Source organism: Pyxicephalus adspersus, chromosome Z (genome assembly GCF_032062135.1).
Source record: "Pyxicephalus adspersus chromosome Z, UCB_Pads_2.0, whole genome shotgun sequence".
In the NCBI taxonomy this organism is placed as follows: Eukaryota; Metazoa; Chordata; class Amphibia; order Anura; family Pyxicephalidae; genus Pyxicephalus; species Pyxicephalus adspersus.
The window spans coordinates 51,711,188-51,734,784 of record NC_092871.1 but is presented as its reverse complement, the minus strand read 5'-3'; the positions used below and the strand labels follow the sequence as shown (position 1 = coordinate 51,734,784).

At 41.2% G+C, this 23,597-nt stretch overlaps 1 protein-coding gene across 9 annotated transcripts in view; it reads right to left on the bottom strand.

Moving 5' to 3' along the window:
• Nucleotides 1-20,801, bottom strand: part of PORCN (porcupine O-acyltransferase) — a 28,611-nt gene extending 7,810 nt beyond the window's left edge. For 2 of the 9 annotated variants that reach the window (XM_072431167.1, XM_072431168.1), the window contains exons 1-6: nucleotides 15,347-15,473; nucleotides 6,467-6,667; nucleotides 5,534-5,726; nucleotides 4,234-4,277; nucleotides 3,207-3,388; nucleotides 531-661 (exon numbers count right to left, since the gene is read on the bottom strand). In XM_072431167.1, coding sequence (XP_072287268.1) covers nucleotides 531-661; nucleotides 3,207-3,388; nucleotides 4,234-4,277; nucleotides 5,534-5,726; nucleotides 6,467-6,602 — 686 coding nt within the window. In that variant the 5' untranslated portion in view covers nucleotides 6,603-6,667; nucleotides 15,347-15,473. The other 7 variants (XM_072431161.1, XM_072431160.1, XM_072431162.1 and 4 more) reach the window with 7 other exon arrangements.
• Nucleotides 20,802-23,597: the final 2,796 nt, after the last annotated feature.

Below are 23,597 nucleotides of genomic sequence, written 5' to 3'. Positions count from 1 at the left end.
AGGTACCTCTAACCGCCAACCATTATGATCTCACTCTAAACTTGACATGTCTGTATACCTCACAAGTTTAATACCTGTGAATACCACTTTTTGTACTATTGTATGTTATTTGTATTATATATTTTATTGTCAATATTGGAAAACTACTTTATCGCCTGCTGTATTTAGACTTTGTAACTTAAGAGGTGTAGAACTATGTTTGACCTCATATGTTTATTCTACTGATGTCTGGTTACTGGTTGGCGCCCTTTGGTTTTAAACCTCCTATTCGCCCCCCCCCCCCCCCCTTTTTTAATTTTTGTTCCTCTTCCGGGTATTCTGCGCAAATTAGTTGTGTAATGGTATTGTTTACTTTATTTGAAAATTTCAATATAAACTTTGAAAAAAAGAAAAAGAAGAAAATGAAGAGGAAGTGATAAGGTAGGATAGGAAAAAATGTTAAAAAAGAATGAGACAAGATAGAATGAGGGAAAATGTGGACATAGGATTAGACCGTATATGACAGAAAACCCCAAAAAACAAAAGCTTACTTTCTAAGCAGTCGGTCTCCATAGATGGGGATGAAGTAGGGAAAAAGGTATGGACACACGCAAGTGGACATCAGCAGGCAGACGATGCTCAGAACCAAACTGCGCAGCACACGGCGAGCCCAGCTAAATGTCTGCAACAAACAAAGAGAAAACAGAATTTGATGGAAGTATGTCTTTTTTGACCTAACCTAGTAGACCAAGTCTCTAACAGGAAGGCTGTGTCAGGCTCAGCGTATTGTGTGCAATAAGACAATGGTCAGAACTACAAGCAGAACTAAAATTCTTTTTACAGCTCTAGGCTGCTTTTACTATAGTAGGAAATTAGGATTCACATCAGCCAAGCAGATTTTGCCTAACATTGTTTCACCTACAGGACATCACAAAGTTGAAGAGCTGGCTAGGTACAATGGCCAACAGAGGTCTTTTGGTCAATTAATTTTAGGTATGAGACTATGACCATGAATCTGAAAAGTACTGTGTCTGTGTTGCCAATAGCTATCAAGCAGATTTTTCTGTTCAATTTCTGTATTTTTCCATATGTAGACTAAAAGCTTCTGGTCCTTCAGAACACTCTGTTTTGCTTTAAAATTGCGTTATTTCATGAGCTCAAGAGCTTAAAGCGTACCTAAACTCAGAAATTTCACTTACATAAATAGGTAGAACACCCTTTTATGTAAAGTAAAAATTCTGTTCGGTTTCTTTAAAGTGCAACACCCTTTTCTTTAAAAAAAGATAAAGATAAGGTGTAGCAGAGCCCCCCTATTCTCGCCTAGGCGATCGAGAATGAATGGGAGTGTAAAGCCTTCTGGGATACCTATGTCTAGCATCCTGGGAGGCTCTTGGGTACTCTTTCTGCGCATGTCTGAGCATCTCGGGCATGCAGAGAAGGAGCCTTTTCATGAGAGGAGAAAAAAAAGCCGATCTCATCCATGCGCAGTGAGATCAGCAATTTTTTTCTTCCAACCTATGTCACCCGATCTTGCGCCTGAATTGGGCGAGGTAGGAAGAAGAACCCGGAAGAAGAGGAGAAGATGGCAGAGCCTGGAGAGCCGGCACAAAGACTGAAATCCTGGGACGAGATGGGACCTAATGGAAGACACCTCTGGACCGATCGACTGTGCTGCGGGATTAAAGGTAAGTGTATTTTTTTTGTTTTAGGCAGTTTTGAGTTTAGTTTCTCTTTAAGAAAAAAAATTCAGATATTACTGAAAAGATCATAGTGTGTCTCATAGCGCTCTGTCCAAAGGTTTCCATCAGAGACACTACTCCTTTAGTGTAACATGTAACTACAGAAATAAGGACAAATCACTACTGGTGTGGACTCCAAAGCTGTAATTGTGGGGACTCTAAGGCATCTAAGGCTAAGAGAGCTGTTTGTTCTTAGATTTCTTTTTGTAATTAAAGAATTTAAAAAAAAGCAAAGGATCCTGTATAACAGGTATATGATACACAAGCCTTATAAAGAAAAAAATAATAAATTAACCCTCCCTGGTTGAACCAAATTGACTATAATTTATATCACGCACATTCCTTCCAGATACTACAGCTCATATTGGAAGGGTTTTTACTACAGCAGAAGATCTATCAACCCAGGAAACAGTGGGCAATGTTGCTCTGAATAAAAGTCAAAATTTTCCCCTTGCTCCAAATCAAGCATTGATACATTTTTTGGGAATGTATCAACACTACTTTACTTGGAAATGGTGGGGGTAGGGTTGTTTTTATACAAACCACACTTTGGGACTAAGGCAGATAGAGCAGGCAATCAGGGAGACATGTGTTCTGCCAGACTTAAAGGAGTAGTGCAGAATTATTGCACTCAAGGAAGAAGCCTATAAGAGGTGCATGTGTAATATATATATATATATATATATATATATATATACATATACACATACACACACACACACACACATACAGTTAGGTCCATAAATATTTAGACAGAGACAACGTTTTTCTAATTTTGGTTCTGTACATTACCTTACCACAATTAATTTTAAAAGAAACAACTCAGATGCAGTTGAACTACAGACCCTCAGCTTTAATTCAGTGGGTTGAACTAAAAAATTGCATAACAATCTGAGGAACTAAAGCCTTTTTTTTGGACAAATCAAAAAGCTGAAAAAAAAGGTTCATTTATAATACTTGATTGAAACCCCTTTGCTGGCAATGACAGCCTGTAGTCTTGAACTCATGGACATCACCAGATGCTGGGTTTCCTCCTTTTTAATGGGCTTATTTTTCATTTTTACCTAAAAAGGGGGGGCTGTCTTATTTGATGGCCCTGCCTTATCATCGGGGAAACACGGTACATACTGAGCTGCATTATTGGTGTCCTTTTTATCCGAATCTTAAATTTTATGGAAAGTTAGGAAGGAAAAGTTATAAGGAAAGTTATAAAAGTTTATGGAAAGTTATAAGGAAATGAGATAATAAAAACAGCATGATTTTTTTATCAATTTGGTAATGTATTGAGTTTCATTAAATGACAACATGCACATTTAATGGAAATAAACCAGTATGGGTAATAAGTGCATAACTATCATTATGATGTGTCACCACATACTGTAACTCTAACATCACTACCTAGCATGTTGCTGACCTGAAGCAGAGGTACTTCTTAACTATGCCTAGGTACACCAGTTATGCCAGTTTCCTTCTTTAAAAATTCCTTACCAACTTCTGCCCATTGATGGCCTGCTGGTAACTGGTAAAACTGATCCACGGTCCAAAGATAACTGTGCCAACAAAGTAGACATATCCCATGAACTCCACAGGAGATGGGATGCAGCGTACAATGCCACGATCCACATCGAAACCCAAAGACACAGCCTTCATTGCTACTATCATTTGTGCACCTTTGGAAAATAAAAAAACACAGTAAGAAAAAGGGAGAGAGGAGAGAACATATTTAAGATTTAATAACGTATAAAGATATACAACACTTTTGCTGCCCATAGATTTCTAGTGGGACCTAAATAGGTAATACAAATAAAATTATATAAATTTCTAGTAATGTTTTTATACTGAATATAAAGGGTAATAAAGAGTAAAAAAATAAAAATCTGATTTGATACTTTAAGGTATATAGGCGCATCCGACTGCCTTGTCACAATGCTGAGTGGAAAATGACTGTCACTTGTCTTAGCTCTGTATATTCAAAAACCAAGTGTGGGTAGGACCAGTGTAGTGTTTTTACAATGTAAGCCAACATGCCAGTGGCTAACACAAGGTAGGTTGGTATGTACTGCTCGGCTCTTTTGTTCATTTCACAACTCTATAGTGTCAGAGATATGTTTTCCAACACAGTGGGGGCAAAGAATTAAAAAACATATGCTGAATATGTTTTTTAATTCTCTGCCTCCACTGTGTTGGAAAACATACCTCTGACACTATAGAGTTGTGAAATGAACAAAAGAGTCAAGGAAACATACCTCTGACACTATAGAGTTGTGAAATGAACACAAGAGCCAAGGAGTACATACCAACCTACCTTGTGTTACCCACTGGTACATGTTGGTACATGTTGGTAGTGTGTTACCCACTACATATGTAGGTACTAGAGATGCTTATGAAAATTGGCCTGTGATGATGATAGGGTCTGTTTATGTAGTAAAACAACAAAAAAAAAGTATCATAAAGAAAAAAGGCTCCTAGTCTGAGGGTGTTATCTTCTTTAAGGTCTACAAATTCTAGTACCAACCTCTCATCTTATGCCAACTTGCTGTATCCACCATGTGCATCTCACTGTGAAAACAGGAAAAAGGGAACAAAAACATAAAATTATACTTTATAAAATTATAGGTGTGTGAAAAAACATTTTGCATAATGAGATCATAGCTTTTTACTATAATTACCATGCCATGCCAATGGAAACAGCACGTTAACTATAGTTATCTTCTATTCTGGATTGCTTTGCATGCATTTTACTGAGGTGGACTATTTATCTGCCTGGTTGCTAAGACAGGCCACTGCACTGATTATATGAGGGAAACACTTGTGACATGGAGGTTTACTCAGCTAAAACTGGTCTCTTATGGCCCACTGGTTTCCACTATAGCAGCGGTGTCTTCCTAAATGATGGCCAATAATATACCTTGAAATACATGAAAATGAAGCAGTTGCCTCTGGAGTTGACCACGGAATAATAAATTATAAATACATTTTTATACAATATTTCAATGTCTCGCCATGCATTTCTGCTATTTTGTCATACTTAGTCTACTGAAATGTTTCAGTATTAGTCTACAAGTTACTGCTTGGGTTTGAATAATAAAATAATGATCAGTGATGTGATCAGTGGCCTAAAATCTGAAACAAAGGCAGTTGCCTGCCCACCAACAAGCTTGAAAAAATGTGAACAATGGTATGAAAGGCTTTATTCAGGGCAAGAGAGAGTATGAAGATTTGTATCCTGAGTGTGGAAAATCTGTGCTTTAAATATCCATGTTAAGAGCCGGTATAACAAAAAATTTCAGTGTGAGTGCTAACCTTTGAACCAAATGTGCTGCCCCCGTGCAGTTTGGAGATGCATATAAGATGCATTTATAACATATGTTATTGCCATAGCCTGGTGTGAACAGGCCCTTAAACTTTCTGATCTGTCAAGTTTCCAGCTATAAAAGTACAAATGAATGCTGTACACACAGTCCTGTTTTAGTTCAATGGAGAGAAATAGAAAATGATAGCGGTCATTCCCAGGCGGTCATTTAGTAATTTGCAATGGAAGATAGATAAAGAGTGTTAGGGGACTGCTGCACATGCGTTAGATTTTCACCTGACTGTTCTGGGAGACACTTATATAGTGCACAGACATAGCTTTACAATAAAATCTTTGTGTGACTTCTCCTAATAAACCATATAGGAAAGACTATGCTCCAAGTACAGGAACACATGGCAGCCAATGTGATTTCAGTTTAAATAATGCCAGTAAAAGATGAATTCCGATTATTTGCTGTGGATGCTTTAGGCTCACTGATGTCTAACAGACACTGGATTCTCACCCCATGAGGAGGTAGATAAGTACAGTGATGGAGAGAAGAACCCCACGATGCTGAGAGTGTCGACACAGGAACAGGACAAGGTAACACAGCAGGCTCATTAGAACCACCCAGATCATCTGGAGGCGAAAGAAATGATAGAGGCAGAAGAAGCCACCAGCAATGGTGAAAAGGTGTTTTAAGTGAGACGGGAGACCTGCAGGGAAAAAAACAAAAGTCAGTTTTATACACAGCATACAGATGACATATGCATGACCAATCTGTTAAAGAGACCCTGTCATGGTAACTTCCTTCAGAAAATTCTGGTTGCCTGGCTTTAATATTTTTGGTTAACAGATTCAGGTCAGGCAACCCATGAAGTCAGAAGTGCAGTGTACTTGAATTTTCACAATCAGTAAATGGCTTTATTTCTGCCACAGAAATTTCTCCTTTTAAGCACACTTTTTTGACACAAGCCTCATATTTGATTTTATTTATTACAGGGGATTATTTTTCATGTTGCCTGAAATGAGAATTCTCTGCGTGGACAGCAGCCATAACCTGGCTTGACTTTTTTCACTTTGAAGCCTTCACTAAAAATGACAATATGACTGTCATGGACAGCCTAGACCAGTGGTCGCCAACCTTCTGGACCTCACGGACCACTAAATTTACAGACACTGGATCACGCATGCGCGGGGAGCCATGTGTCACTCAAAGAGGAAGAAACTTCCCCCAGAGTGACGGCATAATGCCAGAACTCGCCCACCGCCCTGAGCCTGCGATGCATGCAGGGGACATGGTCCGCGGCTTCGGTGGGTGCAGCCCCCCCATCGGAGTCAGAAGAAGGACCTGACCAAAGCCGTGGACCACTGACCTAGATAGTTTTAATTTGCACATTTTGGTGAATATGGCTCTACATCCTGGTAACCCTATGCAGTACATAGAAGGACTCACCCAGCCTCCACAGCATCCTGCAGCCCAGGCACATGAGTAGGAGCACCCAGATCTGCTCCAGCCCTTGCAGGGCGGTTGGAAAAACACAGCCATGAAGTAGTTGCTCGTAGAACTCTCTGCGACTGAAGGCAGCCATGTCTGGTCATGGGAAATAAGGGGTTCAGCAGTCACAACCTACAGCCAACAAGTACACATTCCAACCTACACATAAAGAAAGGAACTATATTATATATATATTATATATCTATATTCATACAGAGTCATAATCAGACATAATATTTGTTGATTATAAATAATATTTGCATAAATATGCATATTATATAACTCTATCAATGCACATATATATTCAATAAAAGAAAGTTCATGCACAAATAATAGGTATTCATTCAGTATAATGAAACAAGCTGAAACATAAAATACACAGCAGTATTGTTTAATATGAATATAGGAACTTCAATCAACAAAATATACAGTAAATGAAAATATTGTTGTTAGTAGGTAAAACCCTATAGTAATTTGTAGTACATAATCCTGTAATTACAATAAAGCAAAACAACATACAAATACCATAGTCACCTATAAGAATGCATTCAGGAATATCTTATAGCTACCTGCTAAGATGGTAATGGGTACCCCCCTGGAGCCTGCTTCCTTCAGAAGAGAGCTCCATTGGAAGAACCTACCTCAGAAGAGCCTAAGAAGGGAGAGAACACCATTCTCTTAGCTCCCATTTTTATATAATTAATTCCCATTCCCATCTCCTAAACAATAAGTCATAAAGACTTGAAGTTTTCAGGGTGCACAGGGAACACTCAAAGTAGTAAACACAATTTCAAAACTAAAAGATATAGGGATCAGAATTGTAAAAACTTGTGAAAATTTTAGGTTGCCGTTTCAAAAGCAAGTGCGCCTAGGAGTCCTTAGTTGAAAATGCAAATTGGGGACACCCGGTGCCACTTACATAGAAAGGAGCATTGTCATGGGGCCCCTTAATTAATACCTACCTGTCACAAATCTATCATGCTATCTTACCTTGATCTGCTTTTCTGCTTGGAATCCCATTTTTCCTCTAATGGTGGGGTGCATAAAACCAAAAATGTAGGTGCAGTGGGGGATAACTTTTGGCTTACCCCCATCTCTAAAAGTTCACTACTTTGGCATCATTAGAACATGAAGAAACTCCACCATCAAAACTCACTGCCCCGTTACACATTACTGCCCACTTCTAACACTTGAACCCCAATTTCCCTGGAATGGGGAGGCGTAGGAAACTGAAAATGAGTGTGGAATGTCTGTGACTAACACCCATAAAATTTCATGGTATATGGTATGGTGTCATTAGGGCATAAAAAACTTTGCCCATCAAAACTAAATTGGGGTCCAGGTACTGGAAGGGTACAGTCATGTGTAACAGGGCAGAGTGTTTTGATGGGTGGAATTTTTGTTGTAATGATGCCATGGTGATGAAAGTTTGAGGGGTGTGCCCCCCACTTGCATCTTTAATTTTGTTTACCTGCACCTCTCTATTCTAGAGAAATTACGGTTCAAGTTATTGAAACTGACAGTTTGATGGACAGAGGTTTTTTTATGTTCCAATGATACCATGCTAATGAAATGTTAGGGGAGTTGTACATGTGTACCCCACTTGCACCTACATTTTCAGTTTCCTGCACCTCCCCATTCCAGATGAATTATAATTCAAAAAACAGAAGCAGAAAGTGTAGCATAGTATTACATTTATAGTTTTGTGAAAGGTAGGTAAAAAATGTAGGGGCCCCACTCCAATGCTCCTTGCTATGTAAGTGGCCCCTGGGGTCCTTAATTTGCATTTTCAATTTTGGGCTCCAAGGTGCACTTTCTTATGAAACAGCAACCCAAATGTTCAATTTCCACAAGTTTTTAAACTCGTAATTCCCATATCTTGAAATTCTTTAAAGAAATGTCGATTATTAGTAACTTTTTAGGCTGCAAAAAATGACATGCAGACTTTACACACACAGCTATCACACTGTGGGTGGATAAACTTTACTGGCAGTTTTTTTTCTGCCAGTAGAATATAGGCAGTGATGGGGGGGCACAGGCTGTCATGCCCCCATCTGCTATCACATGCACGATGCTCTTAAAGCAACACCACATTTTAACATTATATAAAGGGTGACTTTCCCCTTTTTTATAATAGAAAAATGTTTTTTGTTTATTTTTTTTTGGGGGGGGGAGTACCCCTCCCCTTCTGTCTTTACTGCCATGGTGGTAAAGACTGTAGGGTAAATCTCCAGCCTCCTCCAGTATTTGTGTCACATATCCCAGGTGGCTGTGGGCTGCTCCTTTTGCCCATGCCAGACATCAGGAAAGTATCATCATTTCCTATGTAAAATGTAAAAAAAAAGTGCTCAATCTCACACATGTGCAATTAGATCAGAACTTGATGGGATGGGAAGCATCTGAAAGAAGAGGAAAGCTGAGCAAGTGTGGACAGATGAAGTGAATTTTTTTCTTCATAAAAGTTTTGCATTATCTAAATATAGCGCTAGCATTGAATTCACACTGGCAGTAAGGTTGCATTTGCTGCGTTTACCCCTCGCTTTCCTCTCGCCAGGAACCATTGCTGCTTGAAAAATTGCTAGGCCTGAACAAGCAGCTTTTACACAAACATAGCTATCACACTGTGCTGCCGATTACATCGTTGCACACTGTGGATAAACTTCACAACCATTTTTTTTTTATAGAATATGGGCAGTGATGAGAGGGGGTCACTGGCTGTCTTGTCCCCATCTGATATCACATGCATGATGCTATTAAAGCATCGCCACATTTTTAGAATCATATAAAACAGTGACTTTCCCTTTTATATAATTGAAAGATTTGTGTTTTTTTTGTTTTGACACTTTTTTGAGGAGGACCTCTCCCCTTTAGTCTTTACTTCCATTTCGGTAAAGACTGAAGGGGAAATCCGCAGCCTCTTGGGATATTTGTGTAACATATCCTAAGAGGCTCTGGGCTGCTCCTTCTGTACATGCATCTTCAGAGGATTTCTTATATTATAAAAAAAAGAAGAAAAAAAGTGTTTAATTTTATGCATGGGCAGTACAAGGCTACACTAAACGTAACAGTGAGCATCAGAGAAAAGGTGGAAGCTAAGCCAGTGTGGGACTCGCTGGGTTTGTTTTGTGAAAGGAAAAAAAATGTTTTCACAAACGTTCCCTTTAAAGCATACCTAAACTCAGAATTTTCACTTTATATAAAAGGGTTGACAAACCCAGAACTACATCACGCTTCCCGGGAGGCCCTTGGGTGCTCGGGCATGCGCAGAAGGCGCCTTTTCGTGAAAAATTGCCAATCTCACGCATGCGCAGTGAGATCAGCTTTTTTTCCCCCCTCCAACCTACGTCACCCGATCTTGCGCCTGGGTTGGGTGATGTAGGAAGAAGAACCCAGAAAAAGAGGCGAAGATGGCGACGCCCGGAACGCCGGCCCGGACCGCCACCCATGTCATGGTGGGATGACATGGGACCCGATGGAAGAGACCTTCTGATGGATCGGACTGCCCTGCGGGATAGAAGGTAAGTGTATTTTTTCTGTTTAGGGGATTTTGAGTTTAGTTCCTCCTTTCTCAGGGCCACATCTGATGTTAGGCTGAATTCACACCGGCAATAAGGTTACATTTGTTCATTTCTCACACCAGGAACCACTGCTGCTTAAAAAACTGCTAGGTTTGAAAAAGCCCAGCACTTACTGCTTGTTACCAATCCTAGGTGCCCAGCACTTACTGCCTGTTACCAATCCTAGGTGCCCAGCACTTATGCCTGTTACCAATCCTAGGTGCCCAGCACTTACTGCCTGTTACCAATCCTAGGTGCCTAGCAGTTGCCAGAAGTCACTCAGGAGGGGTAAATGTTTTTTTGCTGCTAATATGAACTAAGCTCAACTTGTTACACCACATTGATCACACTATTACACGGCTACAAGGGATTACACTCTTAAAACTTAGAACCTAGGAAAAAATTGGATATACTAAAGAGGCAGGCATTACAAAGTTGGAACAAAGTATAGGGAGAAGGTAGAACACTGAAGCAATAAGAGGTTACTGGATACCCATGGGATAAACAACTGGGGGCACTAAATTTGCCATGTCTTGCCACACCCCCTTTTTGACCACCCGGCTACAGCTTCCCACCACCCGGCAGAAAAAAAATTCTGGGGAGAACACTGTAAAGGAACTCCACATCATCAGATGAAATATCTGGACAGGTATACACCACCCTATAAAGTGAAGGGTACTCATTGCAGAATAATATAGGATCATCTCCTCATCTGAATTTCATTCTGGATAAATCCTGAGTACCTCTTTCATGCCTGCTTCCTAACACATGTTGCAGTTCTTTTCTCCTACCCTCTGCTCCAACCAACTGATTCATAGATATCTGGGCTGCTAGTGCTCCTGGAAGCCAGGTCTTTAAAAGAGCACATGCATCTTTGTTGTTCAGACCATACTGACACACTACAGCCTCCACTTTATTGGAGATACTCATTGGTGACTCTTGCCCAATAAAGTCACCAAGAATCTGGAACAGATTGTATTTGTCCTGAACAATGAATGTGCTGGCATTTTCTCTTGCAGCTCTGGGTGCATCTGTTGATTGTACCCCTCTGAAGGTACCGGTATTCATCTCAGTAAGAGTGCAGATATTAGCTGACTCTCGCTTGCTTTCTTGGGTACTAAGTGATAAAATGCTTTTCTCTTTGGCTATCAGCTGGGAATTTGCATCTGCCAATTTCATCTATAGTGTGCAAACAAGTTCTTCCATCTGAGAAAATTTTACCTGTAATGCATCCACAAATTTGCATTTAAGATTATCGTTTGCATTGCATGTTCTACTTGCTGGTGTAGCTCACAGTTTTCCTTTCTTAAATCGTTCACTTCAGCTCTTGGTTCACCCATCTCAGTATCAAAGGTAGTTGCCATTTTAAGTAAACCTTCACCAAATTTATGAAATTGCTCTTTAAGCTCTTTTCCTCTCTCTATTCCAGTACTCCCCTTGTTGCTCAGCTATGCCTTTAATAATGAGCAACCCTGCTATCTCATTAGCCAGTTTTTCCTTATTTATTTCTTTGTCAGTATTATGCAGTTTACTATTATGTCCCTTACATTGGGATAGTAGTGTTTCAAACTGACTTTTAACAGGTTCATCTGCACATGTACGGTAACTAGCAGAGGCATGCTTGTTAACATAAGTATACACAAATTCCATTTTACAAAGCTACAATCAACCCAAAAAAACTATTCATATTACAAACACTATTACTCTGCCAATACACACACACTGTCAATACCAATACACTCAAGTCCGAATTCAGTCAGACTACCAACAGAAGGCAAACTGTCCCTAAAAAAAAAAAAATCGGTTCTGTGTCTGTTTAACTAGCAACTGCAACAAAATATAGATTTCAACTCACATTCCATAACTCCACCAATTCTCCCTACCTAAATATACACTTAAGCAAAATATTAAACATAAAAGTTATGCAAATTCAATGTAAACCACTCGTGACATACCGATTCCCTGGTTTGTTCAACGTCCAGCATCCAACCAACTCTGCATCGCGATCCTTACAGCAGGTCTGGTTGATCCTTCAACTAAGTTTATCTAAATTTCTAGAAACATAACTCATAGCAATTTTGTCTTGTAGGTTCTATGTGGATTTTAGAATTTCACACGCTTGTGCTAAATGTAGAATGTGCTCTGTTTGGGGTGCCTTATTTTCAAAGAAGGACCAATAGATCTTATAAAAGGGTAAGGTTTATTTACAGTTTAGGATATTATATACATATATTTTACAAGACAAGGCAAGAAGGTAAAGGGTATAAAGGAAAGGGAGCCGAAAGGGGTTTAGCTCTATCTCTAGCACATGGTCAATCTTATTCACACCAACATTCACACCAGGGTTTTCCTTCCTTGAACCACTCCCATCTGCAAGTCCAAAGCAAATCACATTGTTGATCCATCCTTGGTGAAGTCTTGCTCAAGAGATCACACAGTTTGTCATTGTCCCAATCTGGAGATTACTGCCACCAGCCCCCTCCAGGAAGACTGAAACAATAGTAAACTGGTTTGGGCAAGAACTATCACCAGGTGGTCAAACTGGCCAAAGTGTATTGATCCTCAGGCATCCACTCATGGAAGATCAATCATTGTTTCTGCTCAGCAATCCTTTGACGGTTGTTTTAGGGACTGCATCTGTCTCCACAGATAATGAGGTTTGCAGCTTGTTTTCAAGGAGGCAGAGTTATCCTAAGGCTACGTACACACGTCCAATGGTTCTCGTCCCATTATCGGCTCAGGGCCGATATTGGAGAAGAATCTGGCAAGTGTACAGCGCCCTCGTCCCTCATCTGAATGACTATCCTGGCGGATCCACGGATGATGGATGACGAAGGATCCTAATGGAAGCGAAGGGGAAGAGCGCACAGCAGGGAGCGCGCGCAGCAGGGTGCCGCTCCGTTGTTCTTCCCCTCCCCTCTCCATAGACCAGAACGGTGCTGTATGTACACTGCTCGTTCATGCATCATGTAGTCGTTAGTCATTGGAGAGGATTGTGAAAGATCCTTTGCAACGGCAATTATAGCACGTGTGTACCCAGCCTTAAATACAAGTCATATTCATATCGACTTTGGTCACTTCCTACAAGTTTCCTATTTCATTTTCTGTTATTTGCTCTTGGGCCACTTTGTAAGTGCTAGTAATGTGACCAGGCTCAGTCTCAGATTTTGATAATAAATGCTTGTATATAATTTATTCTCCTTGAGCAGATCTATCATTTTTAACTTGCTCTTCATGAGAGGATTTGATCATCTCAGTTATGGTGGAAGTGTTCTTTAGGCTGGGTCTACACGGACAGTTTTAAAAACGCATGTAAACGTTCCTACCACGTTTTTGTGTTTTTATGCACTTTTACAAGCGTTTTAAAGCTTGTCTTTAAAAGATTTTATGGAAGAAGGAATCATAAAATACAAGGCTTTTGCCTCCTGGCAAGAATTCAGTGGATTAGTACGCCTGTCAGAAGGCAGTTTTGTCACTGTCAGCGGTGTGGTGTTGTTTGCCACCGACGATGGAGGGTGCTGTTCCCTTATGGGCCGGACCTGAAATCTGGGAAGCACTCTGGCCTTATGGTCTAGTGGTCTCCCTTACTGGAATCTCTCTTCAGGAGAGCTCCCAGCCTAGTATCTGGTGGGAAGGCTTAGGCCAACCCATGGAGAACCGAACCTGTCTGACCTCGGTCAGACCTCAGTTAGACAGGCTAATAGGGCCACTCGGCTTTGGCTGGGTGGTCTTAGTATCCAGCCCGTCAAGAGCATTACGTCCTGGGGGGTCTGGGGATTTGTGCTGGCCCTTCCCCTTTTGAGGAGGTATCACAATAGTACCCAAGAGCATGTTTTTGTGGTGTGTTTTTGCACATTTCACAATTGTCAGCCATACAGTAAATAGTTAAAGAGGAAGTAAACTCAAAGTGCCCCCCCCCCAAAAAAAAAAAAAAAAAACAACTTCAATCCTGCAGATCAGTCAGTCAGTCCAGGAGTTTCTTCCATCAGATCCTGCGTCGTCCCAGTATCCGTCTTTGGGACGTGCCCCAGACGCCGCCATTTTCCCATCTTCTTCTGGTCACTTCTACCTACGTCACCCGATCCCGCACCTGCGTTTGGGGACAAAACTTGCTGATCTCACTGCGTATGCGTGAGATCGGCTTTTTTTCCCCTTTTGACGAAAGGGCTCGAAGAGGACCCTACATCTCCTGGGATGCGTGACGTAGGTATCCCGGGAGGCTAGGGGGCTGTGCGGCACTTTTTTTTTTTTAAATGGGTGTTACGCTTAAAAAAAATCAAAAAACATTTTACCTTACATAAAAGGTTTGTCTACCCTTTTATGTAAAGTGAAAATTCTGAGTTTAGGTATGCTTTAACAATGGAAGGTTATATCAAGGATCACACCTCAGCAGGGAACAAAAGGCTAAAGCTTTAATTATCACCACCATTACAGAGTAATAAAACTTAACCACTGCTGACAGTATAACAAAAAAAAAAAATCTTAAAATGCAATGGCTATCTGACTCAAATTATATAAATTTAGGAAGCTTTTGCCCAAAACAAAAAAACAAATTTTCAATACATGTACTTTAGTCAAGACTCCTATGAATCTTAATAATAACCTGGATTTACCCACAAGTAATAAACAACAAAAAATTCCTAATAACAACTTTAACAGTTCCTACTGAGAATATATCTCAATTAATGATCCCAAGTGTATCCTCCCCTGCTAATTTAAAGCGGTTTATTAGAGGTACATCCAATACACTTTTATTTCAGGATTTCTATACATGTGAAGTATTGCAAATACAGCAAAAACTCAAGCATCCAGTGATGTATGGCCTCTTACCAATACCCCCCCCCCCCTCCCTAGTGTGACATATCAAAAACCATATCACTGTGGTTTCAACTTGTCTAAATGGCTGACTCAACCAATTATATATAACAAATATACAAGCGGTTTGATTAAACCCACTAATTTGTGTCCCAACTGGGTCACCACTGCTGATTATGAATATTATTTGCATAAATATGGATATTATATATGACCCAATTAATGCACATATATAATCAATAAATGAAGGTTCATGCATAAATAATAGCTAGTCACTCAAACAGTTAATGTAAAAAAACAAGTTGAAACATTATATACACAGCAGCATTGGTTGATATGAATATATGAACCTAGGACATGGCCTATATTGTATGTATAACTATAGGAATATAGGGTACCACATATACATATATATCTATAAACAAGTGGGCAACAGTATTATTAGATTGAAAGGAATATATATTACCCAGCAACGGTCACTGCTCTGTTCTATTCCATTCCTTCTCTCATTCAATCTCTAGGAAAGGAAGATGCTTTCATTAAAAGAGTCTAATCTTAACAAACGAGAAGAGACTAGAGAAAAAATGCACCAATCACCTACTAGGACTAGATCTGGGACTCCAGTCCGAGAAGAGCTAAGCCTGTCCAATAACCGGGCAGGACAGATACAGATTAACCAATCACAGCATACCAAATGAGACACTGCGCATTCCACAAAACTGAGATTTCCGGGCTAACTAATAAGAGGGCAGCAACTACGCAGCTAGACCAATAGAAAGCAGTAACATAGCGACGACCCAGACGCTCAAGGTTTTAGTGATTGCCAGGCACACTGACTAATGGGATTGGGGCAGGGGTGGGATTAGTAGGGAGGCAGAGCATTGAAAAATGTCAAGAAAGTGCAGGGAATGCTTTGTGTAGATGAAATAGTTGACAGTGCTGGTTCACTGTAACTGCAAGAATCTCTAAAAGATTTACTGTTAATATAAATAATATAATAATTGTGTTCACGCGGTTAAATATAAAAGTCTTAATTTATTACTTTGATTTTGCTGCCATCTGTTGTCGTAAAGTAATATACCAACAAGTCCAAATGGGGCTTTTGGACACTTTAGCATTGTTAGATTTTAAACATCAAATATGTCCCCCCAAAAAATGGTATATGTGCCCCCAAAAAGACAGTAGTTTAAGAACAATTATTATTTCATAGTCAAAGACCAAAACTTCTTTTATACTGATTAAAAAAAACCATACATTTTATTCATTGTTCCAGATACAGTAAAACAACACCAATATACATTGAAACACCATATAATCACACATAAAGCATAAACATTTTGTTGTAGGATGTTTAAAATACATAGGGTATCCCTTCACCATATTTCAAATAGGTGGTGTGTTTTGCCAAACCGCAGACTAACTGAAATACATACTTTAGATTCATAAAATAGAATATATATTAATTAGCATTTATAGCAAAATATTTGATTTAAACAAATTTGCATACAATGGCAAATTGATTTACACTGACACTACCCTAGCTACAAAATATTTTGTATTTTTACTGCACTGATATGATGAGAAGTAATTTCAAGCATTTGTACAGGTGCCTCTACAACTTCAGGAGGGTATATGCTGGTAATATATATATATATATATACATGCAAATGCAGTTTTTATATTAGGTGAAAGGAAGAGTGGAACCCCTTAATCATTAAATTTGTTTTGTAGGTACCACATACCAAGACAAGTAGTGCTTGGGGACAAGTATACCTTCCTATTTGGGATAAGAAAACTCCAAAAAGAAATAGTCCATACCAAATAGAGGGATTTTTAAGGTATAAAATTCAGTGATATATTAATAGTTGTATCGTTGATACTGATGGCAAAAGTTTTAATGCGTATCTTGGACCAGCAGAGGAACACATTCAAGCAAGTCATAAAGGAATAGCTGGAAAGAAAGGATTAGTAGGTTTGCAAAAATGTAGTAAAGGTGAATATCACTGAAAAAAAGGTAAAGCAATTGATAGGCATTCAATTACAAAAAGCATTGGTGGTGGCCCTGAGTTTAATATCAAACAGCTCCATCCAGAGATAGAAGAAGAAATGCTGGCACTCATAACTACAAATTTCCCCAACAGAAAAGAGTGAGTTCCTTCATCAACTATAATATTAATGGGTCAGTACCAAACTCCTGACGAAGCAGACCAGATCTGCAAAACGCGTAGAGTTTCAAACATACCCTCCATCTTTCACCCCAACGCTTATGGGGGTATTAACCAAGTACTTACCATTATTAGTAGCAAATTTGTGCTTTATTAAGTATCTTGTACCTAAATTGTAGTAGCAGAAGACATTTGTCTAGCGCCTATATAGGCCCATTGATTGGTTTTATCAAACAATTTATCTTTGTGTGTGATTTATGTAAATATTATCAATTTTTATAGTATTTATAAACAAAATATGTTTTTATTATATCGCTTAATTTGGTACCCTAAAAATCCTTCTATTTGGTATGCACTATCCCTTTTGGGAATTATCTTATTCCAAATAGGAAGGTATAGTTTTCCTCAAACACAGTTTTATATTGAATAAAGTCAGCATTATGGTAGAGATGGGACCCAGACCTGCAAAATATTTAGTGCCTTTAAAGGCAAATATGATTTCAGTATTTTTTTTTTTATTTGCCTGAATGCTTAGATATATAAAAACATTCATTTTAGCTTGAACAATGTGAATCCTATGTCTTTGTGTCCAAATGTTCCATGCCCACGCTGCCCTAGGTGTGTCAAAGTTGCATGGTGCCTTCTACTCCACATGTCCACCAATCGCCAACTGATGGTTTCTGTGCTCACACAGACTCATGTGGTGTCAAGCTTTTAGGTATGATTTACTGGCAGAATGGCAGTGGATCATCTAGGACAGGGGTCAGCAACCTTTACTATCAAAAGAGACATTTTGCCTCCTCTTCCACTAAAGAAAAATAGTCTGGAGCCGCAAAACATAACACAGTTTATAAACTTTTAAAAGTTTTAATATTTTTTTAATTTTACCTGTTACAACAAGTGTGCATGTGTAGGCCTACTTTGAAATAAATTAAACACTGAACTATGCCCCTAGAAGCCTCCAGCTTCTACCGTATCATCCTGTTACATTAGCTAGAGGCTTCTAACGTAACAGGGTAGATTTTTTTGATGGGCAGAGTTCTTTATGTTCTGACGATGCCTTAGCGATGAAATTTTAAGGGGTGTTAGCCACAGGTGTCCCTCATTTGCAGCTTTAATTTTGTTCACCTGTACCCCCCAATCTTGAGTAATTGGGGTTCAGGTGCTAGAAACCTCCAGCAATGTGTAACAGGGTAGATTACTTTGATGGGCAGAGTTCTTTATTTTCTGACGATGCCTTAGGGATTCAATGTAGGTGGTGTTAGCCATAAGTGTCCCCCACTTGCACCTCTATTTTGGTCACCTGTACAGCCTCCCCCCCGTTCCAGAGAAATTGGGGTTCAGATGCTAGATGCTTCCAGCAATGTGTAACAGGGTAGATTTTTTTGATAGGCAGAGTTTTTATGAATTTTTAGGAGGTGTTAGCCACAGGTGTCCTGTACTTGCACCTCAATTTTTTTTCACCTGTACCCCCGTTTCCAGATAAATTGGGGTTTAGGTGCTAGAAGCCTTCAACAATGTGTAACAGGGTAGGGGTTTTTTGATGGGTGGAGTTTTTAGGAGGTGTTAGCCACAGGTGTCCCCCACTTGCACTTCTAATTTTGTTCACCTGTACCCCCTTCCTGTTCCAGAGAAATTGGGGTTCAGGTGCCTCCAGCAATGTGTAACGGTAGATTTTTTTTGATGGGCAGAGTTCTTTATGTTCTGATGATAGCCTAACAATTAAATTTTAGGGAGTGTTAGTCACAGGTGTCCCCCACTTGCACCTACATTTTTGGTTTTGTACATCTCCCCATTCCAGAGGAATTGGGGTTCAAAGGAGGAGGATGTCATTGTACACACCCATTTGTACACGCCCCGTGGTAGATTTATTTCACTGGTAGATTTTTTTCATTAGAACACCAGATAGGGAATCCCCCTCCTCCTCAGTGTCTTGGGAGGAAGGGGATCCCCCATCAGAGATCTCCCCGCGGCAGCCGAAGGGAGCCACAACAAGGAGGCTGAAGAGCCGCATGCGGCTCCGGAGCCGCAGGTTGCAGACCCCTGATCTAGGACATACAATTATTAATATTATTGTTATTATTTTTAATAATATTAATAAAAAAAGGATTTATTAAGCGCCAACATATTCCACAGCACTGTACATTGAATAGGGGTTTCAAATGACAGAGGAATACAGACAGTGACACAGGAGGAGAGGACCCGGCCGCTGAAGAGCTTACAATCTAGGAGGTGGGGAAGTAACACACAATAGGAGGGGAGATATGTAGTGGTGGGAAGTAGTGAGGGTTTCAAAAGACAGAGGAAGATGGGTTGGCAAGTTTGAAGAAGTGGGTTTTGAGTGTTCTTTTAAATGGGCAGAAAGTAGGAGCAAGCCGAATAGGATGAGGAAGACTGTTCCAGAGAATCAGGGCAGCTGTAGAAAAGTCTTGGAGCCATGCGTGTGATGAGGAAGGATGAGGAGGATGAGTGAGGAAGTCATTAGTAAGTCACTGGAGGACCGAAGAGAGCGGCTAAGGGAGTATTTTTTTACAAGGTCAGAAGGGTAAGGGGGACAATACCTGTGGAGGGATTTAAAGGTAAAGCACTGGGAGGAGGATGTTACAGTAGTCCAGGCGAGAGATCGAGAGATAAGAGCGTGTACATGGAGTTTGGTGGTCTCTGGGGACAGGTAGGAGCGGATTTTGGAGATGTTGCACAGGTGAAAGTGACAGGACCTGGAAATGTCCTGAAGATGAGGGGTAAATGGGAAGGCAGAATCGAAGGTGACGCCAATATAATGTGCCTGATGGGAGAGACGAATAACACTAAATGCCATTCAGACCTAAATCCACTTCTAAGATTCGCCAATGCAGTGTTATGTCTGATTGCCACTTGTGGGTGTCGAAGATCCCCACAAGTCTAGGGCATCTGTGCCTCCTTCTGTTCACCAACCTTGCAGTCCCCTGCTGCCAGCACCGTCTCTGCTTCTGCATCCAACTCTCTGCACATTTCCAGGTCCAGATCATATGATTCTCGATCAGCTGCTCCCTTGCCTCAGAGGACTGGGGTATTCCCCAGGTGCAGGCAGGCATGCAAACAACATCTGAGACTGTCTCATCACCAGCACTCCCTCTGCTGGTGGGTTTGGTGTCTGGTGCTCACATGACCTACACTCATCAGATGGCATCTCCTTTTTAAGGAAGTTGCCTGGAGAAGGAGTTCCTTGTGGTTTTACTCCCAGGTTTCTACTGCTCCAGTTTCTGCGTTTTGTTCCTGAGCTATCTGTGTAATGACCATGCCTTGTTTCCTGACAACTCTTGTTTGCAGCCTGCCCTGACCTTTGGTTTGTTTGTTGACTATTCTTTTGGATTTCGCTACATTTTGGTACCTGTTAGTTAGCAGTCACCTGCCTTGGCAGGCAAGGGGGCCGCAACCTGGCAGTAGCTCACCGCACAACAACCTCACCTCTAGAGACTCTGTCACAGATTCCTGAAAGTCCAGATCACCTGTGCCTCCCTCTTGCTCACCTTCCTTGCAGCCCCCTGCTGCAAGCACCATCTCTGCCTCTGGATCCAACACTCTGTTTACATCCTGTTCCAAGTCAGGTGATTCTCTGTCAGCTGCTCCCTTGCCTCAGGGAACCAGGGTATTCCACAGATGCGCTCTCTCTGCTGGGCAACATCTAAATAACACCTGAGACCACCCCAGCAACAGCACTACCTCTGCTGGTGTGAGTGATGTCTGCGGCTCACTTGATCCACGCCCATCTCCCCTTTTTAAAGAAGTGACCTGGCAACAGGAAGTTGCCTGAACAGGGAGTTCCTTTGGCTCTGCTTCCAGGTTACTGTTGTTTATCTCTTTTGTTCCTGATTCTCCGTGTTCTGACCCTGGCTCATTCCTGACTACTCCTGCTTCTGCCTGTCCTGACCATTCTTGTTCCCTGCTGGTCCTGTCCTTTTGGCTCGTCTGACTACCCCTACTGGATTTCTCTTTTTGTATTACGCTTCAGTCCCTGCTTGTTGGCAGTCACCTGCCTTGCCGGGCACGAGGGCCGCAACCTGGCAGTAGCTTGCCGCACAACAAGCTACTGCTTAGACCCTGCACCCTGTGTGCATCTCCACCCATGAGGTGGGTGACTGCCTTGTGGAGCCGTTACAGTTGTTCAGACTATGGTCCCCTTCCTCATGTGGAACCCATGCAAGTGGACTATGCCCCTCTTTCTTTCCCCTTAGGAACGGGCACAACGCAGACACCGGAATCTCTGCTTATACTGTGCAGGAGAGGGCCACTACAAGAACAAGTGTCCCGTGAAGGCCCTAAACGCCAGTGCTTAGGGAAATGAGGAGAGGGCTCCCTAGGCAAACCTACTACCTCTAAAATAACATTCCCTGCCCATAACTCTTCTGATAAACACCAATTCTGAACTCTTGCCTACCTGGACTCTGGCCCTGCTGGAAATTTTATTATCAACATTTAGTCTCCGAATACAATATTCCTCTGTGCCCATTGGTAGTCTTTGTGGTCAATGGAACAGCTTTACCACATTACATCCAGCATGCCACAGTACCACTCACCATGAAACTTGGGGCCCTAGACACGGAGGATTTTTCCCTTTGGTGGTGCCCAAGATTATTCATCCTGTCCTGTTGGGGCTACCATGGCTACACAAACATGCCCCCATCATTGAGCAGGACATGCTTTCGGAGATGCCTTCCTCAAATCCTTCCTGTCCGACAGGTTTGGTCCACCGCCACATGCCCTGTTGCTGGGCTACCCAAACAAAAACAGGCTGAGACTACCACCACTTCGCCCCTACAATTGTGCTATAGATCTCCCTTCTGGTGCCTCTCCCCCCCATGGCAGAGTCTGTCCCCTTTCAATTCCTGAGACCAAAGCCATGTCTGAATATATTCAGGAGAGTTTGGTGAGGTGCTTCATCTGTAAATCTTCCTCTCCAGCAGGGGCTGGTTTCTTCTTCGTTCAGAAAAAAGATGGATCTCTACGCCCTTGCATTGACTCAACAATCGGGGTATCAACAACATCACCGTTAAAAAAAATATCCCTTGCCTCTGATCTCTGAATTATTTGATCATCACCAAGGGGCATCTGTCTTCACCAAACTCGATCTGCGGGGTGCCTACAATTTAATTCGCATCCACAACGGTGACAAATGGAAGAAAGCCTTCAATACCCGAGATGGCCACTATGAGTATCTAGTCATGCCATTCGGACTCTGCAATGCCCCTGCAGTATTCCAAGACTTCATGAATGACATCTTCCCGGACTTGTTATATGATTTTGTGATTGTTTATTTAGATGATATCCTGGTGTACTCTAGGGATCTATCCTTTCATCAAAACAGTCCTACAACGGCTTCGGCAAAACAGACTGTACGCCAAGGAGAAATGCCTTTTTGAGTGCCCTGAAGTTCTGTTCCTGGGCTATATCGTCTCTGCTGAAGGTTTGGGGACAGACCCTGCCAAACTCACTGCCGTTCCAGACTGGCCACAACCCCTTGAGCTGAAGCCCATCCAGAGGTTCCTGGGCTTTGCCAACTATTACAGACAGTTCATCTGTGACTACTCCTCGCTTGTGGTGCCCATTACTGCTATGACTTAAAAAGGGAGCAATTGTAAAGCCTGGTGTTCCCCAGCTCTTCATGCCTTTAAATTGTTAAAGGAAGCCTTTGCCTCTGCCCCTGCGTTGGAGCGCCCAGACACTTCTCAGCCTTTTTTCCTGAAGGTGGATACCTCCTCAGTTGGCGTTGGTGCTGTGATGTCCCAGAAGAACACTTCCAGCAAGTTAAGGACCTGTGGGTTCTTTTCTAAGAAATTCTCTCCAGCTGAGAAAAATTATGCTGTCGGTGACAGGGAGCTCCTACTGGATTTCTCTTTTTGTACTACGCTTCAGTCCCTGCTTGTTGGCAGTCACCTGCCTTGGCGGGCATGGGGACCGCAAACTGGCAGTAGCTTACCACACAACATCCTCACCTCTAGAGGCTCTGGAGAAGACCAAGCTACTGCTTAGACCCTACACCCCGTGAACGTCTCCACCTACAGGGTGGGTGACACAGTGGGTCTACCACTTTGACTTGTGGATCTGTGACAAAAAAAAGAACAGTTTACAAAAACACACGATTCAGTGGAAAAGTTTCATGCCTTAGCCACATGTACCTATTGCCACTACTGTAACTGTTTCTGGTCTAAAACAAAGTCATACCATAGGGAGAACAAAGAAATCTGTATAGTAGTGGAGTAACCTGTAAGAGTAGTGGAGTAATCTTGCAGCGTTTCGCAAAAGGACTTTGATTCTTCAGAAGTTGGTCTGGTATTTGTTACAAAATGTAGGCATGGAAAGTAGTAATAAAAACAAGTGAGTATACCATAGGGATGTCAAACTTCTGTACATTCAAAAACAGCCATTCTTCCAATGTGCTTAAATAAAGAAAAAAATGTTTATTTAGTGTTTAACAAAATCCTCATGATGTTAAAAGTAAAACAGACTATATATATATATATATATATATATATAGTGAAGCATGAGGGAAAAGAAGAAGCTAACCAATCACAG